The following is a 21,696-nucleotide window of genomic DNA, read 5'->3' as shown; positions in this document are numbered from 1 at the left end:
TAACTTTTTTTTCAGTCATCAGTCTTCTGGCTGATTTGCTGCTGCCGGCCATGAATTCCTCTAATGTGCTAACCTCTTCATCTCAGAGTAGCACTTGCAACCTATGTCCTCAATTATTTGCGTTGATGTATTCCAGTCTCTGCCATTTACAGCTCCCTCTAGTACCATGGAAATCATTTCTTGATGTCTTAGAGATATACTATCATCCTCTCCCTTTTCCTTGTAAGTGTATTCCACATATTCCTTTCCTCTCCGATTCTGCGCTACACCTCCTCATTCCTTGCCTTATCAGTCCACTTCATTTTCAACATTTGCTTGTGGCACCACATCTCAAATGCTTCGATTCTCTTCTGTTCCGGTTTTCCCACAGTGCATGTATCACTACCAAGCAACGCCGTGCTCCAAATGTACATTCCTAAAAATTTCTTCTCAAATTAAGACCTATGTTTGATACTAGTAGATTTATTTTGGTCAGGAATGCCCTCTGTGCCTCTATCCGCTTGTGCTTTTGATGTCCTCCGTCCACCATTTTGCTACCTAGGCAGCAGAATTCCTTAACTTTATCTACTTCGTAACCATCAATCTTGACTTCAAGTTTATCGCTGTTCTCACTTCTGCTACTACTCGTTAATCTGGCCTTTCTTCGATTTACTCTCAATCCACATCCTGCACTCATTAGACTGTTCAGTCCATTCGACAAATCATGTAATTCCCCTTCACTTTCACTCAGGATAGCAATGTCATCAGCAAATTGTGTCAAATTGTGTCACTGATATCCTTTGACCTTGAATTTTAACTCCACTCCTGAACCTTTATTTTATTTCCATCGTTACTTCCTCGATGTACAGATTTAAGAGTATGGGCGAAAGACTACATCTCTGTGTTATATCTTTTTTAACCAGAGCACTTTGTTCTTGGTCATCCACTCTTATTATTTCCTTTTGGCTCTTGCACATACTGAATATTACCCGTCTCTACCTACAGGTTACCCATATATTTCTCAGAATTTCGAACCTCTTTCAACATTTGACACTGTTGAACGCTTTTTCCAGGTCAACAAATCCTCTGAATGTGTTTTGATTTTTCTCTAGTCTTCCTTCCATTATCAACCGCAACGCCAGAATTGCCTCTGTAGCGCCTTTACCTTTCCTAAAGTCAAACTGATCGTCATCTAATACATCCTCAATTTGCTTTTCAATTCTTCTGTATATTATTCTTGTCAGCAACTTGGATGCATGAGCTGTTAAGCTGATCATGCGATAATTGTCGCACTTACCAGCTCTTTGAATGCGAAGACTATAATGTACGCAAATTTTTTTCACTACTGGACCAAGATACTTACCAGAATCTCCGACGCGACGCAACGTCTAGAATAAAAGAAAAACTTCTCGACTTCTCAGGCACGTAGATCATCTACTGCTTATATTTTACCGAAGATCTACAATGAAGGCACGCCATTCCTCCTCATTGTATCCACTATCCGTTCATCTACATATAAGATGGTGAAATACTTCGCTAGTGTCCTCACTCCACATGTGGGGCGCTGTGAACATCATGTTAAAAACTCAGCAGATTTGTTAGCCGAATTAACTGCCTTCAACTTTGTAAGTAGAGATTACGATCAGTTGTAGATACGGAGTAACTAAAGCTTAGTTATTTCTCTGTATACGTTGACGACACGTTCGTCATTTGGACCCACGGGCGTGAGAAACTTGAAGAGTTCTTGAAATATCTCTACGTCATTAACAGTAACATGCAGTTAACTTTGGAGGTAGAAAAAAACAATGCATTGCGCTTCCTCGACGACTTCTACATCTACATCCATACTCCGCAAGCCACCTGACGGTGTGTGGCGACCTCATCCGCCGTAAAAGAAATCAACGCCTTGACAACAGCATCTGAAGAAAGCCTACTGTTGTGTTGGCAGAAGAGCCAACACCGTGATACGAGCTGAGGCTGAAATGCACACGTTTAGCTCACACAGGCTGGCGTGAGGAGGGAAGAACTATACTGACGTGAGGTCTGGAACATGACAAGGCATTAGAATTCGGAAAGCGGACGTAATTAGTTTGACACTTAACTTTAATCCATTAATGATGAACGTCGATCTTGACAGTACATGAGTCACAATATTATCTGTTCAGAAGACATAGTAACTGAACATGGCGTCTTGCTAGGTCGTAGCAAATGACGTAGCTGAAGGCTATGCTTAACTGTCGTCTCTGCAAATGAGAGCGTATGTAGTCAGTGAACCATCGCTAGCAAAGTCGGCTGTACAACTGAGGCGAGTGCTAGGGAGTCTCTCTAGACTAGACCTGCCGTGTGGCGGCGCTCGGTCTGCAATCACTGATGGTGGCGACACGCGGGTCCGACGTATACTAACGGACCGCGGCTGATTTAAAAGCTACCACCTATCAAGTGTGGTGTCTGGCAATGACACCACACCTACCCACATCGATCTATACTTGCACACCATCAGCCATCATCACTTGGCAGACAAAGGCACTGTGTTACAAACATTGGTGCATCGTTCAAGAGTTATATTTGACACTAAAAACCTGCCGCGCGAGCTGAAGCACCTACGCATGGTCTTCGGGAGCAACGGCTAGCCGGCCGGTATGGCCGAGCGGTTCTAGGCGTTTCAGACTGGAACGGTGCGACCGCTACGGTCGCAGGTTCGAATCATGCCTCGGGCATGTATGTGTGATGTCCTTAGGTTAGTTAGGTTTAAGTAGTACTAAGTTCTAGGGGACTGATGATCTCAGATTTTAAGTCCCATGCTGTTCAGAGCCATTTGAACCATATTTGAGCAACGGCTATAAAGATCATCAAATAAATGAAGTGATTTTACGCAAGAAACACAGTAAAGGCAGGAAAAGATACTTATTTTCTTGCATTTCTGTGGCTCTGCGTCGGGAGGGATAAGCCGCCTGTTGAGAATACACATGATCAAATGGGTCTTTAGGCTTCCGATTGAAGTTAGTCAATTACTGAGACTAATTCAACGCATTTGAGGTCTCAGGACACCCGGGGTCTACAAGATACGTTGCGATTACGGCCTGTCATTCGCCCGTCGAAGAGTTGACACCTGGTACCTGAAAATGGCCACAGGAGTATTTGACTGAAACCTCGTGCAATTTTAATCATTTGCCTCGGCTGGAAACCCGAAAACTTTTTACACAATGTTACCACCGCGAGATTCTACATTTTCACGTTCCTTCCAGGAGATTCACTTAGTCAGTGAGTGCATAAATTATGCGGCTAATACGACTCAAAAAAAACTTTTTTCCGTGTAAATGCACCGGTATCACAGAAATGATAAGGACAAAGTAACATCGTTAAAATATTGTTTTCGTTTAGATACAAACACCAACAGTTAACTTAATTATCTGCTTCAAGAATCACATAACCCTTTACTAGATTGGTCATTTGGCCTATCTGGAGGTACAAGAGTACAGGATTTTGGACATCTTCCGAAAACAGTTTTCGAAAACACCACAATCACCACAAGCCTATATCGATAGGGAAGCAGGTCAGCTGGTGTGGGTCGAGAGGCAAAGTAACACGTGGCCAACAGTCAAGGAAGGCGCATGAAGAGCGATGTTGGTTCCGAATTTTTTTTTCCCTCCGCGTCTCTCTCTAAGAGCTGTTCGGACTCCCTGCTGCCGGCCGCGGTGGTCTCGCGGTTCTAGGCGCGCAGTCCGGAACGTGCGACTGCTACGGTCGCAGGTTCGAATCCTGCCTCGGGCATGGATGTGTGTGATGTCCTTAGGTTAGTTAGGTTTAAGTAGTTCTAAGTTCTAGGGGACTGATGACCACAGCAGTTTAGTCCCATAGTGCTCAGAGCCATTTTGCAATATACAGTATGTGATCAAAAGGATCCGGACATCGCCAGAAACATACCTTTTTCGTATTAGGAGCATTGTGATGCCACCTATTACCAGGCACTTCACATCAGCGACCTCAGTAGTCATTAGGCATCGTGAGAGAGCAGAATGGGGCGCTCCGAGGAACTCACGGACTTCGATCGTGGTCAGAAGATTGGGTGTCACTTGTGTCATACGCCTGTAAGCGAGATTTTCACACTCCTAAATATCCCTAGGTCCACTGTTTCCGATGTGATACTGAAGTGGAAACGTGAAGGGACACGTACAGCATAAAAGCGTACAGGCCGACCTCGTCTGTTGTTTGACAGAGACCGCCGACAGTTGAAGAGGGGCGTAATGTGTAACAGGCAGTCATATATCCAGACCTTAACACAAGAATTCCAAACTGCATCTGGATCCACTGCAGGTAGTATGACAGTTAGGCGGGAGGTGATAAAACTTGCCAAACGACGCCTCTCCTGGTGTAAGGAGCGTAAATGTTGGACGGTTGAACAGTGGGAAAACGTTTTGTGGAGTAACGAATCACGGTACACAATGTCGCGATCCGATGACAGGGTGTGGGTATGGTGAACGCCCGGTGAACGTCATCTGCCAGCGTGCCAACATTAAAATTCAGAGGCGGTGGTGGTATGGTGTGGTCGTGTTTTTCATGGAGAGGGCTTGCACCCCTAGTTGTTTTGCGTGCCAATATCACAGCACAGGCCTATATTGATGTTTTAAGCGCCTTCTTGCTTCCCACTGTTGCAAAGCGATTCCGAGATGGCGATTGCATCTTTCAACACGATCGAGCACCTATTCATAATGCGCGACCTGTATGGAGTGCTTACACGAGAATAACATCCCTGTAATGGACTCTCCTGCACAGAGTCCTGCCCTGAAACCTATAGAACACCTTTGGGATGTTTTGTAACGCTGACTTGATGCCACGCCTCACCGACCAACACTGATACCTCTCCTCAGTGCTGCACCGTGAAGAAAGGGTTGGCATTCCCCAAGAAACCATCCAGCATCTGATTGAACGTATGCCTGCGAGAGTCGAAATTGTCATCGAGGCTAAGGGTGGACCACCACCATATTGAATTACAGTATTACCGATGGAGTGCGCCACGAACCTGTAAGTCATTTTCAGCCAGGTGTCCGCATACTTTTGACACACATAGTGTATGTAAAGCTCAAAAGAGAACAAAGGAAAGGAACAGAAAAGTTCTCGGGTAGAACAGGATGTCGGTTTGAGATTCTGTCATTCTTTTATACTTTTCAACCTATGTACGTAGAGCAATGAACAAAGTAATATTTCGTTGAAAAGAGCGGTATAAATTAATGTTAAAAGAATGTAGGTAAAAGGATCGCAGTCCTCTGAAGAAGTGAATAAGAATTTCAAGACTGGTTGAATGGAATAAACACCCTACTGAGCGCACACTATGCAGTAAGAGTAAACAAAAGAACACGAAATCATTAAGAAACAAGAAAAGTGCGATCAGGGCCGAACTTAAAATCCAAATTGCTGGCACTTACCATATCGTCGGCGAGTATGAAAATGATGTGAGGCGGTTTAGTATCAGCAGAGGAGGTCGTCGTCAGCAACGCGAATAGTAGCAAAACCGTGGGCAGCATGTTTTCGAGTAGCTCCATCACAACAAAAGCACTGAAAAATAAAGTTTCCTATAAATATAAGCTCTCTGTTCTCTAAAAGACTGCGGTAAAATCATTTCTTTTACGTTCTCTCAGGATTTCATTTTATTTCTAATGAATCTGTAATCTGCTAATGGAAGTATACATGAGGTGGGTAAAGATATTCAAAAGACAAAAACACAACACATTACCATGCCTAAGAGGGCGTAAGGAAACCGTTCACGTACAAAACACATTACGGTTGTCTCGAAATCGATAAATACGTGTCATGTATGGTCTCCAAAGGAAACTTATGCCATTATTCTTACAACATAGTGGCAAGTTGAGGTAAGTAAGATGGAGATGGGTAGCTATCAAGCACGCTCCTTTCCAAAGCAGACCAGAAATGCCCTACAGCAATGAGATCTGGTAACTGCTGTGGCCAGGAGAGATGCGACAGTTCATCCTTGTGCTCACGAAACCAGCCCTGGACGATGCGGGCTGTGTGAACAGGGGGTCTTTCGTTTTGGACCATGGGATCACGATTGGGGATTAATTGTTTTACGATGGGAATGGCCTGATCGGTCAAAATGGTCACATAATTCTTGGCAGTAATAAGACCTTGCAGAATAAACATGGGGCTCATGGAATACCATGATACAGTCACCAAAATCATCACCCAAGACACGCCGATTAACACTTGGCGTGACATGGAGCTTCTGAACTACAGGAAAATAACACCAGAAAGCCATCACAGAAAAGACCACTAGTCTAATCTTCACAGTAAAATACACGGGTATAGTTAATTTCTTTGGAGAAGCACGCGAAGAAAAAGAAGAAAGTAAATTACTGTGTATCAGACATCTCCCGCTCTGCTACCGCTACTGTTGCATCTGATTGGCTCGGCGTCTGCCGGTGCATTGCGGGAACCCTCAGGTTGTCATCCGCTGCAGCGTGTCCTCACAGCACAGCGGCACATGGACGATATTCGGCGCTCTGTTATGTTGCCCTTCATGGCAAGCCACCCTGTGTTTACGTTTCAGGAAATAATGCCCGCTCGCACACGACAGAGTGTCTACTGCTTGTCTTCGTGATTGCCAAATCCCACTTTTTCCGACAATGTCACTGGATCTCTTCCCAATTGAGAACACTAGGAGTGTTGTGGGCTAGACCCTCCAACAAGCTCGGGATTTTGACAGTTTAATGTGCCAGTGGGACAGAATTTGGCACGATATCCCTCAAGAGTATATTGAACAATTCTATCAACTCTATCTATCAAGCCGGACAACTGCTAGCGTACTGACTTGCACCATTTGTGAAGACCTTTCTGTTGACTAAATCATCCAACTTTTCTGAAATTGTAATTATTTCTTGTTAGTACACTAACATCACATTTTTCGGTTTCTGTTCCATTCCGATAATTCCTGCAGCTTGGTTTTTTTATTTTATTTCATTTTTCATAGAGCATAATAAGTTAATATTATGGTGAAGCATACTTGTTTCTACTTGCCGCTGTTGTCTCAAAGCTATAAAATTTGATGTGTAATGAGATAATTATGGTCAGGACAGGTGTACTGTGGTGAAAAGTGTGGGCCATGCTCAGAATAAGATTAAATAATGTGCTGATGTTGTGGTGATATGTGTAGTATGTTGTGTGCAATATCATTAAATGTGAGAAAATGAAGTGCACCTACATGTGCTTCTCTTGGCCTCTGAAGCACAGCAAATTACATGGTTAAGTTTCTGTTATTATTGCAACTGTCGTAAGTGACTGAAGCCTTATTTTTCTGTAACATTGTAAAACTACGCCATGTAGCTACTTTCCAGTGTGAGGAATGCGAGTTTTAATGTCTGTTCCATCATATGCGATAGGCAATACGTATCTGAACTCTCCCGTAAACTGACTGAAGGCTACTGCCCGCTGTGTATATTCAATCCATTGATTTGACTGTACTTCTGTTATTTACTGTGTCTTTTGCGGATATTTCAAGCTAATGAATGAAAATGTGGTGGAACTCTGCCGTAACCTGACAGAAGGCAACTGACCACTCTGCATATTCAGTCCATTGATTTGACTCTGTTTCTGCCAAATCACTGTGTTGTTTGTAGGTATTTCATGCTAATGAATAGAAATTTGGTGGAAGTTAACTTTTCGTGCACTAGCCAGTTAATAACTAATAATGTTGGGAAAACACCTGTGACAACTCATATAGGCCAGTGAATTTGTTTAGTCTGTGCTTATATTTTATAGATCTTATGTAGTTGTAAACATTAATGATCTCTGTTGTATGAGAGACCAGTTCGTCAAGGTTCTTTGATGCTTAAAGGTACCCTCACTTATTTATTGTAGACGTTTTTGCTCTTGCACGTTCATTGGATTAAACAGCAGATACTACTCAGTCATCTTGTTGAATTTTGATGTCAAACCTGTATTTCTTTTAAAGAGGCATCATGTGGATATCCTTCTGTATACATATCCAAATATAAGGATATTACATTGTTCCTTTTGATTCTTATGAATTTCCTTTAGATTTTTATGTTTATACTGGGCTTCGCTTAGAATGCAAAGGATGCAACAGATTTGCCTCATTGTCTACGTTCTTCTATGGAGCTACCTTTTGCACTTCTTATTTGTTGAGTTTTCTTGTTTGGAATCATCTGTTTCTGTTCTTTCCTACGAAACGTTACATGTAAACAATTAAAAATATGCACATGTCTTTAATTTGTGAGTCTTCTGTGATCTCTAAAGCAGCAGTTTCTCTGCCCTTGTTAATGAGGAAATTGTGTTCTGCCTATTGGCTTCTGTCTCGGGTTCTTCGGCCGACGCTCATCTAATGATTTTACTGACGTTTCGCCAGCACGAGTGGCTGGCATTGTCGAAGCTTCACCCTTTATTGGCGGTGGTGAGCAGAGCTCGCGGCCACAGACAATATGTACCTGGCCAGCCAACGTCCGAGGGCTTCTCCTCGGTCATTTCCGGTGCGGTTCTCTTACTACCTGCAGCGGTCGTTGGCTGCAGTACGGGAAACCAGGATCCATTTACCTTAAGGTTTCCCTCTTTCTTGTTGAAACTGTTCGCGTGGTTTTGTGCTTCTAAAGCTTCCCTGAACAAGCGCGTATGATAGTGCTTCTATACAGCCAGAAATTCCGTATCGGCGAATTTTATTACGTGGTCGGGCTCACGTATGGCGTGCTTTGCCACGGCCGATTTCTCCACCTGCCCCAACCTGCAATGTCGCTTATGTTCTTTGATCTTGGCGTTGATTGATCGTCCAGTCACTTCGCATGTACATGGTATACGGTATATTCCTGACATTGCAAGTGGGTCCTTTTTCTCCTTTGTCGATCTAAGACACTCTTTGACCTTCCTTGTCGGTTTGAAAATCGTCTTTACACCGTGTTCGCGCAATATACGGCCGATTCTGAACGTCGCTCTGGGAATGTATGGCAAAAAGGCCGTTCCCGACATTTCTTTTTCTGATTCTTTACTTTGCCGAGTGATTGGATATGTTACACCTCCAATATAACTTGTGGAGTACCCATTGCTCCTCAGAACACTTTGCAGGTGTTGTATTTCGCGTCGGCTCGCGTTATGAGCGTATTAATCATGCCTCGTTTTCTGGCTCGGGTGGTGGTTTGATAGTTTGTGCAGGTATTGGCCCGTGAGTGTCGGTTTCTCGATACACGCTGTGTCCCAAGTTTTCAATATCCCTTGTGACCAGCACATCTAGAAATGGCAGTTTTTTGTCCTTTTCTACTTCCATGGTAAATTTTATGTTGGCATGTAGGCTGTTCAAGCGTCTTAGGAAGTCACCGAGCTGTTCTTCACCATGGCTCATGTATCATCGACGTACCTTTACCACACCTTAAGTTTAGAAGTCGCCAAGTCCACTGCCTGAGCTTCGAACTGTTCCATGAAGAAGTTGGCCTCCACTAGACTAATAGGACTACCCATGGCGACGCCTTCCAGCCGTTCGTAGAAATCGCCATTCCAGGTGAAATAGCTGGTGGTGAGACATGTATGGAAGAGCTTTGTGATGTCTTGCGGGAAAATGAAACCGATGTGCTCCAGAGCGTCACTAAGTGGCACTTTCGCGAACAAAGAAACAACATCGAAACTGACCAGGATTTCGTTACGTGAAAGTTTCAGTTTCTTGAGCTTCTCAATGAAATGTCCTGAGTCCTTTATGTATGTGTCGCTCTTCCCCAAGTGTGGCTGGAGCAGAGAGGCCAAGTGTTTTGCCAGTTTATACGTCGGTGAATCAGCAGCGCTAACAATCGGTCTTAGTGGAAAGTTTTTCTTATGGATCTTGGGTAATCCATCCAGCCGAGGTGTTAGGGCTTCTGTGTTGCGCAGGTTTCTCTGTATGTCCGCTGGCAGAAAAGACGCCTTGATTAATCGATTCGTATTCCGTGTGATACGCTGAGTCGGATCAGAACTTAGTTTTAGGTACGTCGTCGGATCTAATAGGTCTGGGATCTTTTGCTCATAGTCTTCGGTCTTCATTATGACGGTCGCATTCCCCTTATCGGCAGGCTGTACCAATTTGCTCTTGTCGGCATTGAGATTCTTAATGGCTTGTCGCTCTTCTTTCTTCAGGTTGCAAGCTGTTTCAGTGCGTATATCCTCTGCCAATAGGCAGTTTGTCAACAAGTGGCCACGAAAGTCTTAAGGGTTTTGTGTCGAATTGTTTGTGCTCTCTGTAGATTAGTTCAGACGTTATTTGCACAACAGTTTTTAGCATGGATAGGGACTGAAACTGCTGTGTTCGGATGCAGGCTGAGTTGGCATCCCTTCGCTCCCAGCTTCAGGCAGTGTTGGCTTCGGTCACACAGCTTGCGGCTGTTACCAATGGGCATCACTGTGGGGGTCCGGATGGGGGTTTGTCGGGAACGGCCAGCTCGTTCCACGCATCCCCCGATCGGACTACGACTGTGACTGCCCGGGATACTGCCCACATTGAGGCTGATCCCTCACCTGTGGTAGAGTGGGAGGTCGTCTCGAGGTGTGGCAGGGGGCGAATGACATTCCGGAGGGCTGAACGGAAGGCCTCTCCAGTTTGTCTGACGAACAGGTTTCAGGCTCTGTCTCAGGCTGATACTGATCTTCGGCCTGACATGGCTGCTTGTCCTGTTCCAGAGGTTGCCCCTCAGTCTGCAAGATCCGGGCGGTCACAGAGGGTGGGCTTACTGGTAGTTAGGAGCTCCAACGTCAGGCACGTAATGGGGCCCCTTAGGGGTATCGCAGCAAGAGAGGGGAAGAAAACCAATGTGCACTCCGTGTGCATACCGGGCGGAGTCATTCCAGATGTGGAAAGGGTCCTTCTGGATGCCATGAAGGGTACAGGGTGCACCCATCTGCAGGTGGTCGCTCATGTCGGCACCAATGATGTTTGTCGCTATGGATCGGAGGAAATCCTCTCTGGCTTCCGGAGGGTATCTGATTTGGTGAAGACTGCCGATCTCGCTAGCAGGATGAAAGCAGAGCTCACTATCTGTAGCATCGTCGACAGGACTGACTGCGGACCTTTGGTACAGAGCCGAGTGGAGGGTCTGAATCAGAGGCTGAGACGGTTCTGCGACCGTGCGGGCTGCAGATTCCTCGACTTGCGCCATAGGGTGGTGGGGTTTCGGGTTCCGCTGGATAGGTCAGGAGTCCACTACACGCAACAAGTGGCTACACGGGTAGCAGGGGTTGTGTGGCGTGGGCTGGGCGGTTTTTTAGGTTAGATGGTCTCGGGCAAGTACAGAAAGGGCAACAGCCTCAACGGGTGCGGGGCAAAGTCGGGACATGCGGGGACCAAGCAGCAATCGGTAATGTAATTGTAAACTTTCGAAGCTGCATTGGTGAAGTACCGGAACTACAAGCACTGATAGAAAGCACCGAAGCTGAAATCGTTATAGGTACAGAAAGCTGGCTGAAGCCAGAGATAAATTCTGCCGAAATTTTTACAAAGGCACAGACGGTGTTTAGAAAGGATAGATTGCATGCAACTGGTGGTGGCGTGTTTGTCGCTATTAGTAGTAGTTTATCCTGTAGTGAAGTAGAAGTGGATAGTTCCTGTGAAATACACTCCTGGAAATGGAAAAAAGAACACATTGACACCGTTGTGTCAGACCCACCATACTTGCTCCGGACACTGCGAGAGGGCTGTACAAGCAACGATCACACGCCCGGCACAGCGGACACACCAGGAACCGCGGTGTTGGCCGTCGAATGGCGCTAGCTGCGCAGCATTTGTGCACCGCCGCCGTCAGTGTCAGCCAGTTTGTCGTGGCATACGGAGCTCCATCGCAGTCTTTAACACTGGTAGCATGCCGCGACAGCGTGGACGTGAACCGTATGTGCAGTTGACGGACTTTGAGCGAGGGCGTATAGTGGGCATGCGGGAGGCCGGGTGGACGTACCGCCGAATTGCTCAACACGTGGGGCGTGAGGTCTCCACAGTACATCGATGTTGTCGCCAGTGGTCGGCGGACGGTGCAAGTGCCCGTCGACCTGGGACCGGACCGCAGCGACGCACGGATGCACGCCAAGACCGTAGGATCCTACGCAGTGCTGTAGGGGACCGCACCGCCACTTCCCAGCAAATTAGGGACACTGTTGCTCCTGGGGTATCGGCGAGGACCATTCGCAACCGTCTCCATGAAGCTGGGCTACGGTCCCGCACACCGTTAGGCCGTCTTCCGCTCACGCCCCAACATCGTGCAGCCCGCCTCCAGTGGTGTCGCGACAGGCGTGAATGGAGGGACGAATGGAGACGTGTCGTCTTCAGCGATGAGAGTCGCTTCTGCCTTGGTGCCAATGATGGTCGTATGCGTGTTTGGCGCCGTGCAGGTGAGCGCCACAATCAGGACTGCATACGACCGAGGCACACAGGGCCAACACCCGGCATCATGGTGTGGGGAGCGATCTCCTACACTGGCCGTACACCACTGGTGATCGTCGAGGGGACACTGAATAGTGCACGGTACATCCAAACCGTCATCGAACCCATCGTTCTACCATTCCTAGACCGGCAAGGGAACTTGCTGTTCCAACAGGACAATGCACGTCCGCATGTATCCCGTGCCACCCAACGTGCTCTAGAAGGTGTACGTCAACTACCCTGGCCAGCAAGATCTCCGGATCTTTCCCCCATTGAGGATGTTTGGGACTGGATGAAGCGTCGTCTCACGAGGTCTGCACGTCCAGCACGAACGCTGGTCCAGCTGAGGCGCCAGGTGGAAATAGCATGGCAATCCGTTCCACAGGACTACATCCAGCATCTCTGCGATCGTCTCCATGGGAGAATAGCAGCCTGCATTGCTGCGAAAGGTGGATATACACTGTACTAGTGCCGACATTGTGCATGCTCTGTTGCCTGTGTCTATGTGCCTGTGGTTCTGTCAGTGTGATCATGTGATGTATCTGACCCCAGGAATGTGTCAATAAAGTTTCCCCTTCCTGGGACAATGAATTCACGGTGTTCTTATTTCAATTTCCAGGAGTGTATTATGGGTGGAGGTTACACTCAACAACCGAGCTAGGTTAATAGTTGGCTCGTTTTACCGACCTCCCGACTCAGCAGCATTAGAGGCAGAACAACTGAGAGAAAATCTGGAATACATTTCACATAAATATTCTCAGCGTGTTATAGTCTTAGGTGGAGATTTCAATTTACCAGATATAGACTGGGAAACTCAGATGTTTAGGACGGGTGGTAGGGACAGAGCATCGAGTGACATTATACTGAGTGCACTATCCGAAAATTACCTAGAGCAATTAAACAGAGAACCGACTCGTGGAGATAACATCTTGGACCTACTGATAACAAACAGTCCCGAACTTTTCGACTGTGTAAGTGCAGAACAGGGAATCTGTGATCATAAGGCCGTTGCAGCATCCCTGAATGTGGAAGTTAATAGGAATATAAAAAAAGGGAGGAAGGTTTATCCGTTTAGCAAGACTAATAGAAGGCAGATTTCAGACTACCTAACACATCAAAAGGAAAATTTCTGTTCCGACACTGACAATATTGAGTGTTTATGAAAAAAAATTCAAGGCAATCCTAAAATGCGTTTTAGACAGGTACGCACCGAGTAAAACTGTGAGGGACGGGAAAAACCCACCGTGGTTCAACAACAAAGTTAGGAAACTACTGCGAAAGCAAAGAGAGCTCCACTCCAAGTTTAAACGCAGCCAAAACCTCTCAGACAAATAGAAGCTAAACGATGTCAAAGTTAGCGTAAAGAGGGCTATGCGTGAAGCGTTCATTGAATTCGAAAGTAAAATTCTATGTACCGACTTGACAGAAAATCCTAGGAAGTTCTGGTCTTACGTTAAATCAGTAAGTGGCTCGAAACAGCATATGCGGACACTACGGGATGATGATGGCATTGAAACAGTGGATGACACACGTAAAGCTGAAATACTAAACACCTTTTTCCAAAGCTGTTTCACAGAGGAAGACCGCACTGCAGTTCCTTCTCTAAATCCTCACACAAACGAAAAAATGGCTGACATCGAAATAAGTGTCCAAGGAATAGAAATGCAACTCAAATCACTCAACAGAGGAAAGTCCACTGGACCTGACGGGATACCAATTCGATTCTACACAGAGTACGCGAAAGAACTTGCCCCCCTTCTAACAGCCGTGTACCGCAAATCTCTAGAGGAACGGAAGGTTCCAAATGATTGGAAAAGAGCGCAGGCAGTCCCAGTCTTCAAGAAGGGTCGTCGAGCAGATGCGCAAAACTATAGATCTATATCTCTGACGTCGATCTGTTGTAGAATTTTAGAACATGTTTTTTGCTCGCGTATCATGTCGTTTTTGGAAACCCAGAATCTACTCTGTAGGAATCAACATGGATTCTGTAAACAGCGATCGTGTGAGACCCAACTCGCTATATTTGTTCATGAGATCCAGAAAATATTAGATACAGGCTCCCAGGTAGATGCTATTTTCCTTGACTTCCGGAAGGCGTTCGATACAGTTCCGCACTTTCGCCTGATAAACAAAGTAAGAGCCTACGGAATATCAGACCAGCTGTGTGGCTGGATTGAAGAGTTATTAGCAAACAGAACACAGCATGTTGTAATCAATGGAGAGACGTCTACAGACGTTAAAGTAACCTCTGGCGTGCCACAGGGGAGTGTTATGGGACCATTGCTTTTCACAATATATATAAACGACCTAGTAGACAGTGTCGAAAGTTCCATGCGGCTTTTCGCGGATGATGCTGTAGTATACAGAGAAGTTGCAGCATTAGAAAATTGTAGCGAAATGCAGGAAGATCTGCAGCGGATAGGCACTCGGTGCAGGGAGTGGCAACTGACCCTCAACATAGACAAATGTAATGTATTCCGAATACATAGAAAGAAGGATCCTTTATTGTATGATTATATCATAGCGGAACAAACACTGGTAGCATTTACTTCTGTAAAATATCTGGGGGTATTCGTGCGGAACGATATGAAGTGGAATGATCATATAAAATTAATTGTTCTTAAGGCGGGTACCAGGTTGAGATTCATTGGGAGAGTCCTTAGAAAATGTAGTCCATCAACAAGGGAGGTGGCTTACAAACCGCTCGTTCGACCTATAGTTGAGTATTGCTCATTAGTGTGGGATCCGTGCCAGATAGGGTTGACGGACGAGATAGACAAGATCCAAAGAAGAGCGGCGCGTTTCGTCACAGGGTCATTTGGTAAGCGTGATAGCGTTACGGAGATGTTTAGCAAACTCAAGTGGGAGACTCTGCAATAGAGGCGCTCTGCATCGCGGTGTAGCTTTCTCGCCATGTTTCGAGAGGGTGCGTTTCTGGATAAGGTATCGAATATATTGCTTCCACATACTTATACCTCCCGAGGAGATCACGAATGTAAAATTAGAGAGATCCGAACGCGCACGGAGGCCTTCAGACAGTGTTACTTCCCGCGAACCATACGCGACTGGAACAGAAAAGGGATGTAATGACAGTGGCACGTAAAGTGCCATCCGCCACACACCGTTGGGTGGCATGCGGAGTATAAATTTAGAATGTAGATAGATGTAGAATTTTTTAAATTGTGTTCTTTTTCGTCGCTTTTTCTTCAGATTGTATCTGCAGTATAACCGCAATACTTCTCACATTGCAGTTCTTTCGTGTCAAAATTCTTGTCTTATTTGTAAGATTTAATTGACGTTTGTTGTAGACGACGGTTTCCTGAGATGGAAGGCCAGTGCCTTTTGAATCCTGGTTTGCGGTAACCGCACTTTCTCGCCTTTGTTCTGTTCTCTTTTGTGTTATGATGGTATATTGTCAGTGGCGACCTTTTGTCATTCAATAGTAACGAACATTTAATTCAGGTACCAAAATGGTGTCCTTCTGTCAACAATCAACCGCTTACTGTTAACATCTGCACCTACAAGCATCCGTAATATTGAAGGCCACCTTGGCAAGCCCACAAGCGCCTCCAGTGTACTGGTCGCACTTCCTGCTACAGCCTACATTCAGATTAAAACTGTATCAAAGTAACCTCCGATTGCTTCTCTTGAATTTCATTTGCTTGGGTTCTGCGTCACATGTAACCACTGCACGTTGAGCATACACTATTGAGAAGATTCTGCATTGGTTCAAATGGCTGTGAGCACTATGGGACTTAGCATCTGATGTCATCAGTCCTCTAGAACTTAGAACTACTTAAACCGAAGTAACCTAAGGACATCACACACAGCCATGCCCGAGGCAGGATTCGAACCTGCGACCCTAGCAGTCATGCGGTTCTGGACTGAAGCGCCTACAACCGCTCGGCCACCGCAGCTGGCGATTTTGCTTTCTTTTATTTCAATGTTGTATTGCTTTTATGACTTCAGAGTCAAATCACATACTTTTGCCACTCTGGCGTTGATTGTGGAATGTGACGGGTATGTATTGTGGTAAGTGTTGTATTGATACATGACTTTGGGTTAAACTTTTTTGTGTGTTTTAGAGAAAATTACACGTACTACGTGATATGATGTACATGTTGTACCAGTTCATTTCAGGAAAGTTATTTAAATCACTGTGGTGAGATATTAAACTTTTGGTGTACTGGCATATTACAAGCACATGTTGGAGTGACTCTTCGGAACCACCTCTTGTGTATAGTAAATCTAAAGTGGAATACGTTTGTACTCGTACAATTCCCCATTTTCCTTCTTTAGATTAATTGTAGTTCGTAATATTTCATGTGTTTTTGCGGCAAAGGAACTCAGAATGGTACTAAATTAATGGAATATCACATGTGAGCTGAAGATTCTATGTATTCATATTGAGATTTATTTGCGAGTTTAAGTGACATTCAAGGTTTACCTTAACATTTTGTGGAGCTGGAATGCTAGAGACGGTTGAACAGTTTGAGGAATTTATAAGGATTTGCTACGATGATGTATGAACAGATATAATGAAAATTATGTTTGCTGTGGGGGCAGACTGCCATTTTGGAAGATTTTATTGGTGTTGTGTGACATTTTATAACATTGAAGCAAGAGTATTTTTCTTACATTTTTCTTTCTTAATGAAGCAATTTTCATATTTTTGGATTGCACCCTCTATATTAATGTCTGTTACTTGATGGGAGCAATGTGTACAATGGTTTCCCTTGGTGGTGATGCATGAGGTAGTCTGTTGTGTTCTTACACAAGACAGTTTATGGGGAATGAGTATAGTCGATCTCATGTGATCAATGTTACCATTTTCACATGGTTGTGCCTTTCTTTATTCTTGTCTATTATACCTTCACCTTGTACTCAAGTTTTATACCTTGCTGATGTAGCTCTCTACGTGTTTTGCACAGTTGTTCCGAGTGTCACGTGTGGTATGACGATATTTGCTGCTACTTCATATGGGGTTGAAGTGTTGACAATTTGCCACACACATGTTTCTTTAACAACTCTTTTGTTTCATATTCTAAAAATAAACAATGAGTGAGTTAACTCAACGTCTGTTGAGATAGTGAGATGGTGCAGGTCGATGGTTTTTGCTTTTGTGGTTCTGGAATTTTGATAAGTGATCGAAAATGTGATTGTCTGAATTATTTTAGGTTCATTGAATACAATTTTTATGTCTTTAGCGTAGGATTTTGTGTGTTGTTGAGGTATTTGTTTGAACTATGCCATTTCTTCAGATGAAGTCTCACCTAAATGAGCACACTGTAACGTGTTTTGATCTAGTTCGTTTGTATACAGCCATCCCTATAGTAAGTAAAGAACAAACCTACTTTATTCACAAGTTGCTGTTTTATTGTTTCTGGAATCAAACAATACAGCCTATGTGTCTGCAGAGAGTATTTACCTAAACTTAAAAAGAAATATGGAATGAAATAGTTCCTACAGTCCCTTTAAATGCAATGGTCAAAATAAATGTTGCATATTGCTTCCTTGTCAATGTTGAATATGACAGGAAACAAAACCAGTTCTGTTCTGTCAGATACAGTAATAAGAAAACAAAAATAGAGATGATAAACAAAATACCACTTGATAAACAAAAACAAAGAGCGGACAAACATGATTCCACCTCAAAGCATGACTGAACTGCACTGATAAGGGTGACGGTGTACGATACAGTTAGGGTTTAAACGTTGTTCCCCTTGTCTCCACACTCGAATATCAGTATTTTCAGGGAGGAGACAGACAAGAAACTCAAGAAAAAAGCGAGTTGTATCCCAATGCAGTCTAATCCAGAAATAGGCCTTCTGAGACGTAATTGCTGCTGATGGAGCCAATTTCGTACTTTGTGTTGATATCTGCACTCCTGTAGCTGTTTGAAACTACCAGGGTAGATGTGTCGCATTGTGTTGATTGTTTCCGGTTGCTGTTATACGCAGATACCGGTCCTGCACATGAGCTGTTTTTATTTTGCCATCACTTCTTTGACGATCCTCAACTGCTTCTGTGGATAGAAACTTGTTCTAGATTCTAGAGACATCGCTTTGACTCAGCATGACATTCGCTGCGACATCTGCCTGTCCCATTTCTCGCTCCACTAGAGTGACTGCATGGAGCCTCTGATTGTATGTGATTGTTGTCCGCACAATCCTGAAGCAACACAACTCTCCTAATGGCACACTGCACCAGCACTGCGAAGTTTGCTTGTGGCATGGTTGTCGTTGACTGCACACACAGCCCCTTCGCGGAACCAGCATTGACTGTTCTCGCTAGAATCGCATTACAGACAAACCATGTATTATTGGATCAAAAAGTTCAATATTATTTTTCGGCAATATGCAACATTTATTTTGGCCACTCTACAATATCTTGCGAAGGGAGTAATATTTAAATAATTTATTTCTCTGTCCTGCATAATCGTAAGGCAACAGTTCTAAAGCGATTGACCCACCGAAAACTACGTTCGTATGGATTAAATGTAAAAGCGGATTCAGCACAGAAGTGTATTTCCCTTTTGCAATGTAACACGAGTTTCACTTAAGAAAATTACTTGTAAATTTGTTTGTTATTAAATAAGTAACAGTGAATTTAGCCTTCTTTCTACGAAAAAATTTGAAGATATTTACATTTAGCCATTATTTTCTGTGTGAACGTACACCAGATTAATATCTAATTGTCACATTGTTACTAACCCATACACTGTAGAGATTATTCTCTTTTTGAACTACCTCATTTAAAAGCAGAGTTTCCGCACCAGTTCTGTGGTAGATTTTGGCAGTATGACTATATGTAAATTTTCTCCTTGACAACACTATTACGACAATTGTAAAAGAGCCTTCTCATATTCCACGTATGGGCAACACAATTTCTGAACAAGAGTCTGCCTCCCGTTTATAAACACTATGAGCCACCTCTTCTTACAGGGTGGCCAGCCAATCAGTGCCCGTTCATTTCTTTGACCAAACTGGCACTCGATCTCTACTTCCGCGTCCAGTCTGAGCCCTTTCTATATTCCGTCACTGAGAGTACATCCTAAGTTTTCTTTAATTAACTGTATTTCGCCCCCACTCTTCTGATACTCATCCGTCAGACTTTGCATCTGTACAGCGTTAAAAGGAACAATGAAGCCAACAAAAACCGGGACAACTAAAAAATTGACTCTAAATATTGTTCTAAGAAGTTACAGTGGATTAGACTACGTACCAGCTTCGGGAAGTTGCTTATTTCTACGCTGACATAGGCTCGACACAGGGAATTGAAAACTCTCAATCGCGTTCACAGATGGAGTACTACAACGTTTTAAAAAAGGTAGGTCTGTTTATGTCCTCTCTCTCCACGTCCGATAATTACGACGTGTGCATAACCGGTATTTTGTACTAGTTCAGTTTAGGATGTCAATACACCTGACGGTGTAGAAAATCATCACAGGCTAGAAAATCATCCCAAGGCAAGTGCGGCATAGAATAATACACTGTATGACAAATATACTAAGTAGCACCGCTTTGACACTACTCATGAAAGCAAATTTGGGTATGTATTTATCAGGTACAAAGTATATTAAATAAATGTTCCGTAGGACAACATATTGAATCCACTATTGTTCCTGTTTTATTTTAATGGCTTTAGAACATTAGGGATGGAGAACAGAACTATGATTTATGACGATAGTAGGTACGTAATCGCGAACAAAACGTTAGACCAGTTAAGGAGAAAGAAAATGAAAATTTCGGGTATGGTTAAAAATGATGCATGTAGTAAAGAAGCCTGGACCAGTTCTGAACTGACAACTGTTATGATGATAGTGTGACAGCAAACAAATAATGTTGTATAGAAGATGCTGAGGAAGTTCTGTCAGGTTATCTAATAAATCAAGAAAGTTATATAAGTGATTTCCACAAGCGAAGGGGTATCAAGGGAGATTTAGCAAAGTCACTACATCACGATAATAAACAACGAATGCAATCCGAACGTCAAGGTTCCAAAGTCGAGTGCCCTGTTTTGGAATAACCCACAGCTCTTCATTTAAAGAAGTAATAGTAAACATGACGGGCAGTTGGCTAGGAACAGTAACAGCACCAGAATTGGTCAATATTTCATCTTTGTAACACAACCTAAAAAAGTAGCTGGCATACAACCAGGAAACAGATACAAAAACAAATATTAATTTAATTTTCTCTCCATGTCAAAACAGATCGAAGTTCACTGAAGTTTGCATAATTAAATGTGTGAAAACCTGAGACATTCACGAATACCTAAACTTGTTGGTCGTCATTGAGTAAATCTAATGACAACGCAGAATGAATGGCTGGATTTCCCGCTGTGTAGTATTGGAATGTAGCCGTATTTATCAGTGACCCACCTTAAAAGAGGAAGTGACGTAGTGTGACCAGGCGACTGGCGTCTCAGACCTCTCCCTGCACTGCTCAGAACTTAAATGAGGCTTTCGCGCTTGTATCTCCGGCAGCCACTCCACGACAGGCTGTTATCTCTCTGTCTCATTCAGTCGATTGGCCCAAACTGACCGTCATGTTTACTGTTACTTCTTCAAAGGAAGCGCTGCGGGTTATTCCAAAACAGGGCACTCGATTTTGGAACCTTGAATTCTGTCTGCATTCATTGTTTATTATCATGATGAAGTGACATTGCTAAATCTCCCTTGATACCCCTTCGCTTGTGGAAAACACTCATATAACTTTCTTGATTCATTAGATAACCTAACTTCACTTCCTCAATCGCTTCTATACAACGTTATTTATTTGCTGTCACAGCATCATCATGACAGTGGTCAATTCAGAACCGAAAGAGCATTCAGGCAAAGAGATTTCGCATCACCACACCAAATTATTCATATTAGCTCTACAGGAATTTTTCATATCGTTAATCGAAGTACATCCAGAACAGTATAGTTATAGTAGTGAAGTTTGTTTGCGTCTGGTGATGTAAACTTGAACAGTAAATCTAGACACTAAACACAGTAAAGAGTATGTATAATAAGAGAAAAGCAATGTATAATTAACACATCATAAAAAAACTGGTGTATATTAACGATAAAGTCATAGAACCTGTTTCTGATTCTTTGTGTTAAAAGATAAGATGGATAGCAAAAAATGTAAGCAGAATAGTAACTTTGCACTGGAGAGCGTTTGGTCAACTAAGCATTCAATGTGATAAAAAGCAAAGTTTTTATGTGTAGCGCACTACCAGTTTGGCTTGCCAAATATAGTCAAGTGAACTATTAAGATGAAACCTTAACTTAAACGACGAAATGAATAAGCTGTGCTATGGGTAACTGAAGATACCGGCTAAAT

General features: G+C 43.8%; 1 protein-coding gene across 1 annotated transcript in view; it reads right to left on the bottom strand.

Moving 5' to 3' along the window:
* LOC124788393 (arylsulfatase B-like) overlaps positions 1-20,799 on the bottom strand; it is a 92,539-nt gene extending 71,740 nt beyond the window's left edge. Inside the window, exons 1-2 of the mRNA XM_047255659.1 lie at positions 20,748-20,799; positions 5,403-5,532 (exon numbers count right to left, since the gene is read on the bottom strand). Of these exons, the coding sequence (XP_047111615.1) occupies positions 5,403-5,519 (117 nt within the window). The 5' untranslated portion in view covers positions 5,520-5,532; positions 20,748-20,799. The remainder of the gene's footprint in view (positions 1-5,402; positions 5,533-20,747) is intronic.
* Positions 20,800-21,696: the final 897 nt, after the last annotated feature.

Source organism: Schistocerca piceifrons, chromosome 3, assembly GCF_021461385.2.
Source record: "Schistocerca piceifrons isolate TAMUIC-IGC-003096 chromosome 3, iqSchPice1.1, whole genome shotgun sequence".
NCBI classification, from domain to species: Eukaryota; Metazoa; Arthropoda; class Insecta; order Orthoptera; family Acrididae; genus Schistocerca; species Schistocerca piceifrons.
Note: the sequence above shows the minus strand (reverse complement) of the source record. Positions and strands in the feature narration are given on the sequence as shown.